This window comes from Anser cygnoides, chromosome 1 (genome assembly GCF_040182565.1).
Source record: "Anser cygnoides isolate HZ-2024a breed goose chromosome 1, Taihu_goose_T2T_genome, whole genome shotgun sequence".
Lineage (NCBI taxonomy): Eukaryota > Metazoa > Chordata > Aves > Anseriformes > Anatidae > Anser > Anser cygnoides.
Window position 1 is genome coordinate 141,770,152 of NC_089873.1, and position 17,976 is coordinate 141,788,127.

A 17,976-nucleotide genomic window follows, 5' to 3' on the forward strand; every position below is an offset into this window, starting at 1 on the left:
TTATCTATGGAGGATCTCTGCTTTTAAAACGGAATTACACCAACAGTCTGTGAGAGCTGCTGACCACTTGTATGCCATTTTAATATTTTGATTGTATCTTATTTTTTAAATTTCAATTAATATAATAGGGGACTTCATATCAGATTTGCATCTTTAACCTTTATTCTCAGTATTGTTGATGTGCATGTTATCCTAGACTTCTGTAATTTATGTTTCTGTTAGACAGAAATGTGGTTTGGATGCAGTTTTCAGCTTTTTTATAGAAGATACAAACTTTTCATCTTGTGTTATTAACGTCATTAACCTTAGAATACTCAAAACATAGAAATACTTAAATGACTGCCTCTCTACTCTGCAGTGTGCTCTTTCTCTTGGTAATTGGAACAGCCTATCTAGAAGCTCAAGGAATTTGGGAGCCATTTAGGAGACGCTTGTCTTTTGAGGCCTCAAGCCCACCCTTTGATATGGGAAGGCCACTTGATCTCAGGAGAATAGTTGGAATTTCATCTGATGGAAAGTAAGTACATGTTTCTTTTTTTTCCTTTTTTTTTCCTCTTTATTTTTTCCTCTTTAGTTACAAGGCCAGTTAAAAAGTAATATGCTCTTTAGAACAGATGAATGAATGAGTCTCCCATGGGTGGAAGATGAGTTATAAAAAATGGACTTTGTGGTTGAGAGGATTATTCATCTCTTTCTAAAAACAAACCCTGTAAAATTTTCTGGTTCTGCTCTAGAAAAACGGGAGGTATAAACTGCAGAAAAAATAGCAGGCCTGAATTTCCTACCTTTGAGGTCTAAATTGTTTTTAAAGGCAATCTTCTTTTCCTCCAACATTAATTTTGAATGCCATCTTACTCTTTTTGTTCATATGTACAGTGAGCAAGTGAACAGGAAATGGTAAAAGCTACTGACTTGTCAAGCAAGTTTTCAACATTTCTGTTGATTATTTGCCAAGAACAGTGTAGTTAAAGGTTTCTTTTGGACTTAGTGATTCTTTTTTCGTGTGGAAGAATGGAAACATTGTGGAGTACATTTAAACACTTGCTGTTCTTTCAGCTTGAATGCACTTGGATCGGATTCCAATCACGGCTCGTCCAGAGGGATCTATGGAGCAGGAAGTTCATCTTCACGATCCAGTGCAGGAAATCATAAACAATGCAATGCAACAGCACACCTTCACAGCAATAGAAGTGCACCTGATGTTGAAAACATCAAATCCAAAAACAGTTCAAGCATACCTAATAGGACTTCAGCACAAGCAGCTTCCATGCAAACAGTGAACAGAACGGGCCCCTTTACCTTGGATTCAGGTGCCACAGCTCAGACTCATGCCACAGGCAAAAGAGCCAAGGGCGCGAGGCAGAACCAGCAGCCAACACAGCAGCAGGCACCAGCTTTGGCAGAGCAGCCCCTCCAGCAAGCCCCAGCATCCGGGCCCCAGCAGCAAGAGCAACAGACTGAAAGTGCTTTGCCACAGCTACCGCTTCTCAGCACGCCTCATGTCGAATGTGCCAGCAGCAGGAGGCACAGCTCAGAGGACTCAGATCTCACTGGGCTCATAGAAACTATGGAAAAAGACTTTGACCACCCAGAAACCCCGTCCCCAGATGTGTTTACAGAGCAGCCCCCATCTCCGCTAGCAAAAAACAAAGGTAATACAATTCTGCATTTTTTTAACAGGATGATTCATTATGTAAGCCACAGAACAAGATTTAATCAACTGTAAAGGTCATGTTTTCATAGCGTGGAAGGTAATAGCTCTTCCCTACTCTACTGTATGCATCCGTGCCTTGAAACACTTCCTCTTTCTATTTTACAGCAGTAAAGTTCTCCATGCAGTGCTAGATCTTCCTGCAAAATTTTTGGAACGTTTTGATGAAAGCAAATGTGAATATTTAGACATCTGACCCTCTGAAGAAAAAAATGATTTTGGTTGCAACCCGTTCCCCTGTGGGTTAGCATCAATCCCTCCCACCTCCAACTTTTGTACTTGGAGCTGGGGGTTGAGGAAAGGAAAGAAAGAGGAGGAGAGATCTATAAACCCTTGTGGTATTGTTCAGGAATGGATTTTTTCATGCTCAGGCTTGCAGTTGTTTTAGAAAATCCTTGATGTCAGGTGGTCAGTAAATTAATGTTACCATTATCTTTGTATGAGGTTGGAATTGAGTTTTAATTCTTTGTGGATCTTTTCAGTTGTCTAATGCTTTAAGTAACTTATTGGATTTCATACATCAGATACGTTCATATCTTAAAAATACATGTTTCTATAAACACTTTGTTAGAGTATAACTTCTTACTATGCTTTTTGTATTAGCCATTTTAGTTGTCCTAGAGCTATGTTGTTACAAATTTAATCTTCATGTGTTTCTTTCTAAATAATTTTTCACTTTTTCCTAGCAATGTTGTGCAGAAACGGTACTGGTACTATTTAATTTATTAAAGATTAAGAAAAAGAAAGGTGGGGAAGGTACATCCTGAAGTATGGTCACGCACAACAGCAGAAGAAAGCTTCGCTGTTTTTAGTAATGAGCAGGATGCAATGTTGCATTTGGACTTTCAAATGGGACACTCTGAAGTGATGAGATGTTTTGGGGTCCTACTGAAGTATGCTGCTACTTTGTGTTTTGTTTTTTAATTTAGCTGAGGGATGTGGTAGGAGGAATTAAAGAAGAAACAGCTTCTTAAGAGAGCTACAACCAGCTCGCCAGGTATCCACTTCATAAAGGTTAAATGGTACTCCAACTAATTACATGACTTTAGGTAGTGTTGACATTAGCAAATAGTGCGGTATTGGAGCTCTGTAAAGTAAAATTGCTGGTAGAGAGGATGCAACATCTTCATGGGCAATGTCTGAGGGGATTTACAGTGGTCTGGTCCAGTCCATGTATTTGAATGCCAGAGAGTTAGGAGCGTTTGAGGAGTGCATCTTCCATTTGTAGTTCAGTCCAAAAAGAAACTGATTCTTGCACTCCAAGACTGCTGTACAATGTAGCTGCTACACAGTATGTGGGGACAACTGAGTTTTGTTTCAGAAACATTCCTGATCCAAATAACATGGTATATACATCTACATTAACATTTTTGCACCGATAGCAATTTCTAGCAGTTTGCGTATTGGAAACTTGTCTTAGCAAGTAGTTGCTCCTAAGTGTTTGATGGACCTTTGATTACTTTTTCCAACCATATTTAAATACAATTTCTTGAGATGGATGCTTCTATTGATTTGTCTATCAGTTTGGAAAGCTTTCTGAAAGGTGATAAAAATACTTGTTTCTTTATCACTCTACATGGGAATCACCTTCTGGCACAACTTTCATTTTTATTTTTTTCCAACTTTCTCCTGATTACAAATGCATTCGGATAAATTCACTTCTTTTTTCCTATTATGGAGCTTTTTCATAATTTGTGTTTTAGCATGGTGGTGTACTGAATATTTAAGCATGTCACGTATTGCAAAATATATAATGAGTTTTTTGCAATTCAGGTAGTTTTTTTGACTTCTTTGCCACCTGAGATCAATAAATAAGATTTATTCACGTGGACTTTCTTTGGGTAAGCTTTATATGAAACCCCAGCATTATCTATAAACCATAACTAGACTTTGAGAAGCTCAACACATCCAATAAAATTTGCCTGTTTCCATTTGCCCTCTTCAAAAATGTAAAACTGTAAGGGAAGTTCCATATCTATCTGAATCTACGTAGACGTTCTGATCTTTTTTCTTTAGATAAATAGCTAGAGCCAGTTGCAGACATTTGCAGAAGCAGCAGCTTCTGAACTAAAATTGACAGAATATCTTGTGCAGGATTTCAGTCTTGTTTCACGTTCCTAATACCTGTGTCCTAGTAGAGTGCTGCAAAGGCTACACTAGATTTTTGTTAAACAGCTACTTCATGTTAAATTTTTATTTTATGACAGCACTTCAGATTCCTTTTTGCTAATGATGAGCATTAAACTGCTCAGCAATCCTGAATGTAGACTAAAGTTGCAAATCTTATAATGAGGCCTTCTGAGGCAAAAATAGAATACCCCCAATAAGTTTGGAGTTGACCTCCATAAAATTTATGTACAGACCTATTTGTATTTACACTTCTATTTGCATTCACGTTAAAAAAAAAAAAAGATAATTATCAACAGTGTTTTTGTTGTTACTGATACTGAAAACATTAAGTCTGAAAAAGAAAATGTGAAGACACTGCCCTTTGATATGTACCTGGTATTTACTAAAATACCGAAAGCAAATTTGTTTTGGTACAAACTGTCCCTGAGGGACATACTGTCAAGTTAAATATGACAGCTGCCTTTGTTCTTCTACTAAACTGAATTTGGATGGGAGCTGGTACAAATCCCAGTAGGGCTTGAACCCAGTTATTCAGCACAGGTTAAGTGAATCTTCGAGTGAACTATTAAGTCTGTCCTGCAAGCAGCACGGCAAGCACCACATGGCTTATAAATGAAAACGCTTAGTCTGAAGTTTAATATCTAAAAGATCTTATTGGTAATGGCATATATAGTGTCTAATGAAAGATATGATAATAGTACTGTGAATGCTCTCATCCTGTATGAGAATAACAAGAGGCGATGGTAAGATCGTGATGACTCTACAGGCGCACACAATTTCTCTGTACTGATGTGTTTCTCGATAACTTTCTTTACTCCCCAGGACCTTACTTTATACCCTTCTATTTTGCAAGCCAGGACCTCCGGCTTGATTTGGAAGGTTCTTAAACCTCCACATTTTGAACTTATACTAGGCTACATTTCAGTTAGCCTGTAGAAAACGCAAGAAAAACATGATTGATTGTTCATGTAGCACTATTTATTTATATGTGGATTGCTTCAAGAACACCTAATGCATTATTTTCCCTACCTTGAGATGCAGTAACACTTAAATGTGTCAAGGCCAATCTATTTTACAGTCAGCTTAGCTATAGCTCTTAAAACAGTACACTCTGAAAGAATAAAACATGTCAAGGAGAGAAAGTTCACTTGGGTGTGAGATTTTCAATTTTCTTTTTTTTTCTTGACATCTTTGCCAAGCAAACACTGCTAGTGATCTTTCTTATCCACTCTAGTCTTACTGTAAGGTTTGGTTTTGTTTTAACTGACAAGCATGCTAAGCATTTCTGTTATTCATTTGTTGGGATGATAAAGCTTGTACCAACTTCTGAAGTTCTTGTTTAAATCTACTCCTGCGTGGTGAAACTGTCAAACTGAATCCCAGAAATATAGCAGAGGAGCACTGCATATAGCCAGGTGCCCCATCTCTACAGAGAGGCAATGGAGGTAGGGCTCAGGAGCATAAATGTAACAGTGGTGATAAGAGTTCTTCAGGTTTGATATTGCTCGCATTTGGTGTGAAGTGGTTGTAAATGTTTCTGTATCGTAACACAAGATTAACTTCAGATGTTTAATCATGTGTATTAGCCACCAAAATGAAGTGAACTAGTCCATTGTAGAGTACTGCTGCTGAGAATCTGAGGTGTCCTTATCTCCCCAGGGAAAGGGAAAACACTTCAGCGGAAGACTAAGCCACAGAAGAAACGGGAAGAAAAGGACAGAAGAGGGAAGGGAAAGCAACAGGAAGATGAACTGAAGGATTCCTTGGCAGATGATGACAGTTCTTCAACCACAACCGAAACCTCCAACCCAGATACAGAACCACTTCTCAAAGAGGTACAGCACTGCTCGCAAAAGGAGGTTCCTGTGAGCTGGTGGATCGATCGCCTGTTAGAGAGCAGCATGGCACTTTGGGAATAGGGTCTTTTTTTCCCCAACCTTCATGTACTATAATACCTAGCAAAGAAAGAACGTTAAAAACCCTCTTTCACAATCCTTGCTTTCATTTCTCAGTTTCTTTCTCTACAAATGAGGAATGTAAACATGCTTGAATCATGTAGTCTCAGGGCAAAGTGCTTGAGTGACTATGGTTTGAAAAGCTACCAGTTGTCAGCAGAATTGTGGTAATCATCTCTGCATGCTCCTAGCCTATTCTGTTTGCAGAATAAAACACAAGGTATGGACGCTAACTTTACTCAATACTTAGCGTACACTAAAACAATGCATTTAATCGGTTACAAAGGGTCAGTTTGCTGGTGGTAACTTGTCAACAGGTATTAACTTAATTACCTCTGCCAATGCAACCATACCTCTACTATTAGTTTATTCACTGAGCTTACATGCTTCTAGGTAATAAACAGAAGTTCTTTAACCACTTGTGTAGTGGTCAGTTTGTCATGAATGTTTTCTTCTAAAGCATATACGATGGAACCAAACAAAGCAAAGGTAGTTGGTGAGAGAAGAAAACAAAGCCTAAGTTTTGGCATGTCTTAAATTTCAACTTCAGAAAAGATGGACATTCTAGCTGGAGGGGAAAAAAATAGTCCATCTACTTCATTTTAAAAGTTACGGTTTAGTTTAATCACTTCTGATTTTCAGGATGGCTATTTGACTGTATACACCTATTCAGAAAGTTTTAGAAGTGCAGGTAGAAATAATTGTATGGTGAAGGTGCACTTATTCATTGCTTTGTTGATTAAATCTAACAGTTTGTTATAAATGGTCTGGACTGCATATAATGGATGCTATGTAGGTCTCAGTGCAGAGCTAATCTTTTTTGAGGCCATGGCTTTGATCTGCTCAGTGTATGTTAATTTGCTGTTTGGAAAAGCAGGAATTAAAACATCTAGGAAAAATTGGATAGTGTGCTTTATAAGCATACTTACTAAGAAGTAAAAAGATAACTTCTGTGCTTCAAAATTGCTCTTATTTTCAACTGGCATTCTTTCCTCAGTCCTACTTGCACTGTGTTTGTTGCAATGCAAGAGGGACTTCTCATTTACTTCTCATCACTGTTGATACGCTATTATAATGTCTTTTATAGGAACCTGAAAAACAAAAGGGAAAAGTTACACCAGAAAAAACTGAAAATGAAACAGTGCAAGTAAAACAGAAAAGTAAAAAACTGCTAACAAGTATCAAGAAAGAAATCCCTGTAGATGTGAAAACCAGGTAAGCATAACAGGTTTATTGGTAGGAAGGCATCACGCTTGGAGGGAAGATGGATTGATAAAAATCTGTGTTCAACTGTTGTGGCTGCCAGTCTGGCTAATGACAGCAGCAGATAGCTTCAGGCAGCTTCCTCTTCATTCCTGATATCAGGGAATATCTGAAGCTTGTAAAAATAATGAATTATTTGGTGGGAGTATGGTGCGTTAGTAATATGAGAACTAAATCCAGGGAAGAAAATCACGTTAAGCAATGTTGACTTTTTTTGTAATAAGTATCACAGACACAAAACAAGGTAAACATTTCTACAGGAGCTTCTAGTGGCAGCACTGTAAGCCAGTGTTAGCATGAGTACCTTTAGTTGCTCTTGGTGGAGTTACAGCCATGCAATTCCCTTCGTTTTTATCAGAATAAAATTGGTGTCTTGGATATGTTGTTAAAAGAGGCTGCTGCTGTCAGTCCCTTTCCTTCACTGACAGGTAATTGATTGCAGATTATAGAGTAGGGAAAACAAAGAACCTCAGTCTTGCTGTATCCAGTTCATTTTGAAATCTTATTCTGAAATTCTAAAGTCAGATCAGTATTAGAGTGCCACAAAGGTAACCTTTGCCACATATGGAGGTGTGGCATTGCGTTGTTTTCCCTGTTGCTGTAGTTAATACTAGACTAACTGAGATTTAGTTTGAGTAGTTAGTATACATTCATTTTCTTCAAAACATTTCTGAGAACATCGCCTGGCGAAGTCCCTTTGAATTTTTTTCTTCTTACCGTTAGCTACTTTCCTCTGTCATCTAAATCACAAGGTTATTACATGTGACAGTATTCAAAGGCCCAAGTAAGAGTTGAGTTGGAATTCTTCTGCAAGAAATGAATAAAATAGTTTATCCCTAGAAAATTTACAGTAAGTGAGACATATATAGCTGGAGAAATAAAAATATATAGCCAAATAAATTTGCTGGTGGGTTGGAATAGTTTTGTCATTGATTAATAGATCGTCCTGTGCATTCATGGCAATAGTTTATGAGGAGCACACAAGTGGCATGAGAGTAGTAAAACAGCAATTGCCATCTCTTGGTTGCCCCTGCAAAATCAAGCAGATTTTGTAATCGTGGAGCTCCAGGATGAAGGCTGCTCCTGCAAGATGAGTGAGCCATAGTACACGTGCGCAGTAGTGTGGGAAGGAAATGAGCTGGGGTTAGGAAGGATGAAAGGGTGGAGCTGCATATAGGAGAAATACAAGAGATGACAGCAAAACTATGTTCATGAATAGCTTTGAAGTGAGCATAAGTTTGACGTAAAAAAGCCACAGGAGACCAGTCTTCTGTAAAACTGACTGTATGGCAGGCATACGCATATTTATATATAAATATAGTTTTTAAAAAAGTATGTATTTTACCTTATGTATATATAAAAAAAAAAATTCAGCACTTCAGAGAGCAAAAAAAATAAATGTATCTCTATTTTCGTTTAGTTCCTTGGAATTATCTTATACTCCCCCCCTGGAAAACAAGCAGCGCAAAACCTTTCCATCCAAGATATCTACACAGCACCTCTTGACGAATGGGTCCAAATCAAGAAACCTCCCAAAACCAAGAGGTAGTGTGAGTCTGTTTTCAGAAATATCTTGGAACTTTCATTCTGCTTGTTTGTAACCCCTTTTAAATGTGTAATTCTCAGTTTGGTGTTATAAGGCTGCTCACTTTATTATCCACGGACTTGCTTTTGTTTTGTTTGTTTGTTTTAATAGGTCCAAACAGTAAGTTAATGGAGAGCAGGCCATCAGTATTAGCAAAATTTCTCCCCAGTGGTTCTGGACAGGAACTAGGAAACACCAGCAGCTCAGAAGGTGAAAAGGATTCTCCACCACCAGAGTGGGACTCTGTGCCACTTCACAAAGCTGGCAGCTGTAAGTAGTCACTAGAGGATGACAGAATTAGTCTTCTGCAATGAATATCTGTAGGCAGGCTTAATCTGTTTATAGATCCTCCTAGCCTTTTTTCACTGCATAGCTGTGCTCCCATTTTCTGCTGTAGGCCTAATACTAATAGCAACCTGTACAGTTTGGGAGATTTGAAAACCACATGGGTCATTCCACAGTTCTTCAGTGATGAATAATTCTTCAGAAGCTGCTGAGGAAATGAGAATTACCTCTTGAAAACAAAATGTATTTTCTGCAGCAGGTGGGGTTTTGCTTGCTCGAGTCTGCTGCAGCCAAAGTTTAAACTAATTAAGTGATCCCTGCTTGAGAGGAAACATTGGAAACACCTTATTGCAGTGGTTAGCGTGGGGCACTATTATAAGTTTTGGTTGCATGGTAAGTCCCCTTGTGGGAACCGAGTCACCTTCCTCTTGGTTGCATGTGATCATAAAGTCATCTCTCTCCGTGGTGCTCGCTTAGAAAGGTTAAAAGTTTCATTCTTTTTCTTCCGTACAAATCAGTTTATGTTGGTGCTTTCTCTGATATACAGTCTCACAGTATTTAGTAAACCTGATCTATAGTAGGTGAATATAGGGAAGGAGCCACCTCTTCAGTAACTGGGAACAGCCTTTGAAATAATTCCTCAATTTGAACAGAATAATAGCAGAGTATGAGTAGCCATCGTTTTAAAGTAAATACTACAGGAAGGTATTTTATGCTTCTTTTTATAGCTACGGACAACCTTTATAAACTCTCTCTACAAACCATGAATGCAGATGCTTTCCTGAAACAGCGACAGCCCTCACCTACCCCTGCCTCTCCATCTCCTCCTCCTCCTCCTCCTCCTGCATCCTTAGCTTTTGGGCCACGCGGAGGCACTTACAGCAGCATTGTGAACAGCAGCTGCAGCAAGTGAGTTCAGATCTGTACTTCCTCCTGATGTCACAAGCACAGAATACTTGAGGAACCGATGGGCTTGATACGGTTCATCTCCCTTTTCTCATACCCATTTCCTCTTCCCATGGAAACTGCTTTTTTGCAGATATTACCGTGCATATCTTACCGTGCTATATGTATTTTTTCTGGGGTTTGTTACAACTTGGTAGATTAGAAAAATGTGAACTCAGATAAACTGTTGAACTGTTGTTTACATTTTCATGACTACCAGCTTAAATTATTGGTTGTTCAAAGTGCTGAAGTCCAAAACCTTAAACATTTTTTTTTAACCTTTCAGCGAAATGAAAAGCAAGCAGCCTAGTGGTACCAAACACAAGCTGGCAAAGGCAGCTTCTCTTCCAGGCAGGAATGGTAACCCCACTTTTGCTGCTGTAGCTGCTGGTTATGACAAGAGCCCAGGTATTAGAACCAGCTTGGCATACTAAATACCTATGAATATTTCCTGAATATTCTATTTAGTTGGTTGGTTTACTTTTTGCTCAGTTTAGATATATTGTTGCAGGTGGCAGTGGTTTACCAAAGGTTTCACCAAGTAAGACGGATGTTTCCAGCAATATCAGCATTTCCCACGCAGTTGTTGACAGTGATGGATCTGACAGGTAACCTTTATACCCCTTGAAAATATCTAGCCTCCTAGAAAGCAGTTAATAGCATTTTGAAGGTAGTGAGCAGAGTTTATTCTGGTTCTGTTGTTTTTTTAATATATAAAGTTCAGGCACAGCATCTCTCATTTACAAAATAAAAATAAATCAGAACTTAGACTCAAAAGTAGAGAAAAGAATATTCTGGATATGATAGGAACTCCCCCCCCCCCCCCCCCCCCCCCATTCCCAGTAATTCAATAATTTTGTGCTCTCTGGGCATCCAAACAATGAGAAATCAGCTTGGCTGTTTCAGTATTGAGGAGTATGTACCAGGGTGACTCAAAATAATTCACAGGCAGAATTTCACACTGTACAGCAATGTTTGTCACTCCCAATTTTAACACTAAGACCAGAACAATAACTGGCCTTTTTGTCACATGTAGAAAGAGAATATAGCTGCACTCAGTCATATTCCCCAATGCACAGTGACTTTTCTGATATATTTTGGCTGTGCATGTCTGTAAAGAGCAGTGTGTGTCTGTTAGCCTTTCTGGAATAGGAATGAGACTGGAAATCAAGTTTTAATACACAACAGAGTTGCTTTTCTGAGCAAGGTTTGTGGGTGGGTTTCTGGTTTGTTTTTGTAAATGTTTATCACTGATTCCACTTAGCCCATCTGTATTTTTGATAAACTTGCCTACAAGATAGAGTGTGAGCATTTGTTACAGCTCCTGAGCAGTTCTAAATTTTATCTGCTTCTCAAAAAATTGCACTATGTCTGCAAGTGTTCTGAAAAACAGAGCAAAAGAGCTGTCCTCAGATTTGTGTTGGAGCTCAGTATACAGATTAAAGAGCATTGTATCTACAGGAGTGTGCTGCTCTAAAGTGGATGTATACACACGATAATGATGTTTCACTGTAATCATTTTTTAAAATTAAAATAAGCTAATTTCCCAACTTTTTAATACCATTTTAGTTTTTATACGTGTGTGTGTGTACACACACATTTGTCCATATACGTATTTGCATTTGTTAGTTGTTGGTAATGTTTTTTTAATGAGTTGTGTATTTCTTTCCCATTACTCCTTAATATTTAGTTCGGGTTTGTGGAGTCCTATCAGCAATCCCAGCAGTCCTGACTTCACGCCTCTCAATTCGTTCTCTGCATTTGGACATTCTTTTAACTTAACTGGAGGTGAGGTTTTCTTTTCCAGTATTTTGGAGCACAGGTAAAGAAATGATGTTTCCATGACACCATTCTAAGTATGGGCCCATGCTTCCATGCCTACCCCCAAAAGGATGACTGTATAGGAAAATGCATTCTAATTTGGTGCCACGTTCTGTGTTTCAGCCCAGAGAGTGTTAGTGGAAACTTTCAGGTTTTGTTGTGCTGAAAATAGTGTCTTTGAAGTTTTCTCAGTTTCAGAACAATTTCTTTGTTTGTCTTCCTCCCCTCCATCCCTCCCCCAAAGCTTTACAGTAAGTCTCAGAAGTGTGCCACTAAGCCTGTGGTTTCCTGAACAGTTCATGCTTGCATAAAGCCATTGCTATATACATGAGGTAATGGTCCATCCCTCACGTCGCTTTCCTCTTGTGTATTCCTCAGCATTCATATGGCTGCATAATGAACTGATGCATATTAAAACCAGCAATTAGTTCCTGTGTTTAAATATAGAAATATTTAGGTAAACTTCCCATAAGTGGCTAATAAGATGAGACCTTAATGCAGGCAGGCTGTATTGTCAGGGACAAATGTTCTACATACTTAACATAGATTTGCATACCATGTTTGGGTGTGCATGGTATTTTTTAAGGTGTCTGCATGCTGTTTGATTGTATGTTTGCTGAAAAATGCTGGGGGTCTGCTTGCACCTTCATCTGAAACTCCTGGCACCAGTGACTCAAAGGACTGCAGTAAGATGCCTGGGATCAATTCTGTGCACAAGGACTAGGCAAACCACGAGTGCTTGAGCTGCCCTTTCCTTCTCTTAGCAGAGCTGGGGTCTGGGTGGGCCAGGGCGCAGGCAGTGCCGTGTCCCCTACCAGGAGTTACCTGGGAAGGGAGCGCTGCGCTTGCAAGAGGCTGCTTCAGCACCATCACTTACTCCAACTGCAGTTCACTTGTTACGATGAACCGGCAGGATTTTCAGTATCGCTGTGCTTGTGCCAGGTTCTCTGACTATTTGGCTTTGTGCAAACAGTATCTGGAATGAAATCAATTCCACTTCTTGATACTGAAATGTGCACAGTAAGCGTAGAACTTTTTTTTTCCCCACTACAATCTTGATTCAACTTTGTAGCCAGTGTCTGATACAGGGCAGGTGAGATGAGATCTGTGTTACTACGTGACCTTTTCTAATCTCTGTTCTTGTACTGCACCAGGACCTACTAGAAAAATATGGGAAGTAACAGTGAACTATGTTAGTCTGCTGCTGTTCTTGAAAAAGGAGGAACAGCCACGTGTACTCAGTTTTATTTCATTTTATTTTTAGAGGTCTTTAGCAAACTTGGTTCAGCTCGATCTGCTTATGGGCAGGATGTTCAAAGAAACTGGAGTGAATTCAATAATGTTCCATCATCCATCTGGGATCCTTCAGCTACAGATTCTGTACCCTCCTGGCCGACAAGCTCAAGTTCTCCGACTCACACAACCGCAGTAAGTATTCTGTGCAAATACAATGCTTTGTTACTGTTACCGACCTGTTCTGTACCTGCCATGTAATTTCAGTTAGGGGATTTTTAATAGAGGTGGAAAAAAATCAGCTGAATTATAAAGGAAAAGGAAAGTTAAATGTATACATTGTTCTATGTATTCAAGTTGAAATGGCTGTTGGACAAAGAGTAATTAGTCTGCTCACACGCAGATAATGAAGGAAGCCGAGTCAATTGGTTCACATAAAATTTGTCATGAGAGGGTCATACAGCACTTACAAAAGGGTGCTCTGTTTCCACATGCTTGAGGATTGTGAGGAGACATTCTGAGCACGCACTATGGCTGAAGGCCACTTCTGTCACTTCCAATTTGATGGACAGTTGCAAAACAGCCGTGTGATAACTTTCAGATTTTGATTCTGCTTGCTGAGTCCAGTGTGACACCTCCTTGTAAATTAACATAAGACCTAATAATAATAATCTTAAAGTAAAAATCAAAACCAAAAAACTCAAGTGTGTGTTTCAGCATCAGAAAAACACTAGGGGACTGAGCATGAGGTGAAGTCTTTAAGTTTGATGGAGATCTTGACAAAAGATCTGTATGGACAGAAATGGAAAAAAAAATTTTACACAGACTGTAGCATTGCTCTCTCACCCTTCTGCCTTTAAGTCAGAATAAAATTTATACCACATATAGCTGTCTTCAGTGCCAGCTGAAACTGTTCTTCATCTTGTCTTCTGAAAGTGTTTCTGTAGTGAATAAGATGCAATATTTACTTCACCTGGTAGCAGCTCAGGGGGAGTGGGTGGCAGGCAGGGAAATCTGAAGAACATGACATGGCTTCTTACAGATGCACACTTGCTGATCCCTTGTTTGTCATGTCATTAAAACTGCGGCTATAACATCGCTGTGTAAAACTATGTATATTGCTAAGTACACTGTATAAAAACAGAAAATTTTTGCTTTTTGGTCACATGGAAGGCAGATTTCTCAAGTGATGCAAGGAGGGATCAAGGACAACCAGAACACTCTCTCTAGCTCTCAAACTATTTCTTGGCCACTTGTGTTTCAGGAAGCATTGAGACAGAAGCCAGACAAATGGTATAGAAAAATTGTTAGTCTCTGCTTTGAAAAAAAAAAAAGCATTTTAAACATTATTCAAGATAAACATTATTCAAGAAGATCACTTAATAAACAAGAAAGCAGGAAACAGATGGAAATGTGCAAAGCCTTTTTATTTACAGTAATTTTTTTAGTCATTTTTCTAGTGCTTATGGTGAGACAGAATAGGAAGACTTGGCTACTCCTGCCACTGAAGCTAGTTTCTAGATAAGAGAGCGGGTACCAGACCAGGGCCTGTGCTTTTTTTCTTTCTGGCTCGAAAGCCAGATCTCTTCTTGCAAATAGCAGCTATATAGTGGCTTCTGTATTACCCTTTTCTAGGAAGGACTCTAGGGAGTTGACTTTATCCTTCCTTATCCTTCTCGCTCTCCCATTTTATGCATAACTTTGCTTTTGTACTAAACAGCATTTGACTTCTGCATCTCTTCTCCCCTCAAGCCTTACTGCATTAGTGCTACTTCTCCCCAGGTTTCTTTCTAATGACAACCCCTTATTTGTCTTCCCTCCGTTTTCCTACGTGTACTTCTGTGTGTGGGCTGCTTTGCACCTCCCTCCACAAGCCTTGAATAGGAGTAGCTGTCTAATCAAAGGGATTCTTCTCTGCCAGTCCTTACCTGGTTGCTGCTTCTACTTCATGAGCAATCGCCTTTCTACCAGACTCTCCCAAGTGCTTTTGGGACACACAGGAATAGTTCCAGGCTCTTTTGCCCATAGCAAGAAATAGAGTGGATTTAGTGTGTCAGAGATGCTGTCTGAATGAGTGTTTCTTGCTGCAGGCTTAGTAGTCTAATGCTTGCATAGCTTAAATATAACCATTTAGTTATGTAATGGTTATAAGCTGTGACCCCAGTTTAACTCAACACCTCAGTGACATTGGAGGGTCCTAATGATGCTGGCCTAGTTTAACCCTTTCAGATGCTCAAAATTCCTATCCACCTCTGTGTATCAAATTCTGGGAGGGCCTTTTGCTAACGTGTTAGCGTCCAGTGTGTTAGTTTCAGGTATGGTTAGGTTGAATTTATCTTCATTCCAGGGGAAAAGATTAAAAAAAAAAAAAACACTTTCAGAGTTTACCTTGTTTGCTTTTCTAAAAGTATTCTGATTTTAGTCTTCAGATGCAGAGTACACTGGTACTGGTTAACCTTCAGTGTGCGTTATCTGAGGGCTGAGATCTTGGGAAGGGTTGCCATCTCTCCACCCAGTAAATCCAAACACAAGGTTGTTTGTACCTTGCAGCACATACTCAGCAAGTCCACTGCCTTTTGGATGTATCAAGCTTGCTGTATATTTGCAAATTGAATTTACAGCATGTGTGCGTTAAGTCTGGCACGGAGGTATGTAGTGCGTTAAGCCTACATGGAGCAGGTTCTGTGCTAATATTAGCATGAAAGTTACGCTAACCTTTCTCATCGCCGTCTCTGGCTGCTTCTGAGTATCACTTCCCACAACAGCGCTGGTTAGATTCCTCTGCTTGTTGCTTGCCACTGTTTGGGCTGTCATGAAGCAGTTCACAGAAACTGGCCCCTGTTCATTTCTGCGTGCATTCTCTAGGCTTGCTGTACATGTCCCATGCCTCCCAAGTGCGTTTGTGACATGTTGCAGCACAGCTGTGTCTGCACCACGACCGCTTGTCAGAGAGACCTGTCTTGAGAGCCAAGACAGACTTTCTGAACTCCATGACAAATGGCCAGTTATTCCATCTCGTCTCCCTTCATCTGGATGGGAGAAAAGAGCAAATACTGGGAATATGGGGAGATACAGTGGGGCTGAACACAGGTAGGGTCATCCAAACTGTATGATGTTTTTAATGATTATGTATGAATACAAGGAGACAGCTTTGCAAACTGCCAAAAAAGGATCAAGGAATAAACTTCACTGCTACCTTCCAAATGAATTTTGTTTTTTTTCCAGACTTGAACCACGTTTATCTACCTTGTTCTAACTAGTTTAATTAAGCTTAAGCTTTTTGGCCTTTGTGTGTCTAAGCTTGAATACCTGTAGTGCTTAAATTAGTAACAGTATGGGGATGTATAAGCTCAAAGGAAACCAGCTTGGGTCTGTGATGTAATTGCATTCTTTGGCCCATCAGTTACTGGACACACTTGGTGATATCGTTAGTAGTGTGATTCCTCTGGGCAAACTCTAGTAAAGGTACCTCAAAACTGCACGTTGCAGTGAAGATGGAAGGGCTTCCACAACAGGCTTGCTTTTTCTTAGATACTTTTCTTTCAGGGGGGCTGTAAAAATAAATAGAATTAAAAAGTGGTGACAATAGAGGTTACCTGACGGCTACTTACTCGGCTCCGTCTTTACTACAGTCGATCCTTGGCAACCCAAGCGGCCTGTGGTCCACCACTCCATTCAGCAGTTCCATTTGGTCAAGTAATCTCAACAGTGGCCTTCCCTTCACCACTCCAACAAACGCCTTGTCAGGTATTGATCTCATGGGTAGTGAGAACTCCTCTCCTCCTCCTCCATCCACTGCTGCCGCCGTTGCCAATCCTGCTGAAGACATGGGACAGACCTACAATCCTTGGAGAATTTGGAGCCCAACAATTGGAAGAAGAAGTTCAGATCCTTGGTCTAATTCACACTATCCTCACGAAAACTGAAATCTGAAGTCAAGCAAAAGGAAAGGACTCTCATCCAGGTCATGAAACAATTCTGAATGCGGATTTTTGAAACATCGTTTTCAGGCTGTTGCTGGTCATTGCTTTTCTTTTTCTCTCCTGCCCCTTTCCTTCCCTTCCCCTTCATCCCGCCAGTCACGCTTTCACCACTTGCTCGTTTTTAAAGTCTACCCTGCGATATGGTAGTGTGAGATTGCGGATAAGCTTGAAAAAGTCTGGGTGTGGTCACAAATCCAAACTGCAGCTGAAGCCTGTAAATTCGAACAATTTAGCTGGTTTCATATTTTACCATCTGCCACTTTCATTTAGAAAACAATTTGAACTATAAAACGGTCCTGGCATGCAATACTTTTATGAAAGTACCGGGTTTGGTTTTTAAATTTTTTCCAGTATTACCCTCCAAGTTCTAATTTAAAGAGAAAAAAGGCACTTCGTGCTAAAATGCAGAGTATTTTTTTAAAATAAGGCTGTCTTTGTTAACACAGGTTCTAAGAATGTAAAAAAAAAATATATAAAAAAAAATAAAAAAGGAAAAAAATAAAAAAATAAAAAAAAAAACACAAAACCTTAAGAGTAAAATGGCTGAATGTAAGAGCATTCTGTTAAGACTGTAATACACTTTCTGTGCTGTTTGTACATTTGTAAACCTGAATGCATTTTTAAGTTGAACTGAAATGCACACAGCCAAGACTTGTGGAAGAAACAAGATACCTTGTGCATTTCTTAGGGATACAACTTTGGGTTGTACTTTAAAATAAATAATGCTTTTTTCAAGATCTGCCCACTGTAGTTCTGTTCTCCAACTATTTTCTAAGCTTGTGCCTGCATGAATCTACTTGATGGTAGTAGCCTTGAGGCCAAAATCTCCTGTGCACAGCGCCTATATTAACAGAAACTTCACTGCAACTGAAACCCAGTTTCTCAGCAGCATGGGTTTGTATAGCATATAAGAATTACAAATTGTTTTCAGGGTTACACAGTGCTTTGAGATGCCACCCACTTGAAGAGTTGCTGGATAACAAAATGCTGAAAAAACATCTAGACTATTAAAGTTTGTGAGTATCAGGCATAAGAGCAGCTGCTCTTCTTCATGCTGCACCCATA

At 39.5% G+C, this 17,976-nt stretch overlaps 1 protein-coding gene across 1 annotated transcript in view; it reads left to right on the plus strand.

The window, feature by feature from the left end:
* Window positions 1-17,646, plus strand: part of TMEM131 (transmembrane protein 131) — a 97,555-nt gene extending 79,909 nt beyond the window's left edge. The window contains exons 30-41 of the mRNA XM_048048116.2: window positions 359-517; window positions 1,057-1,652; window positions 5,501-5,676; window positions 6,884-7,011; window positions 8,480-8,604; window positions 8,756-8,914; window positions 9,658-9,838; window positions 10,161-10,282; window positions 10,386-10,482; window positions 11,565-11,662; window positions 12,960-13,123; window positions 16,561-17,646. Coding sequence (XP_047904073.2) covers window positions 359-517; window positions 1,057-1,652; window positions 5,501-5,676; window positions 6,884-7,011; window positions 8,480-8,604; window positions 8,756-8,914; window positions 9,658-9,838; window positions 10,161-10,282; window positions 10,386-10,482; window positions 11,565-11,662; window positions 12,960-13,123; window positions 16,561-16,854 — 2,299 coding nt within the window. The 3' untranslated portion in view covers window positions 16,855-17,646. The remainder of the gene's footprint in view (window positions 1-358; window positions 518-1,056; window positions 1,653-5,500; window positions 5,677-6,883; window positions 7,012-8,479; window positions 8,605-8,755; window positions 8,915-9,657; window positions 9,839-10,160; window positions 10,283-10,385; window positions 10,483-11,564; window positions 11,663-12,959; window positions 13,124-16,560) is intronic.
* Window positions 17,647-17,976: the final 330 nt, after the last annotated feature.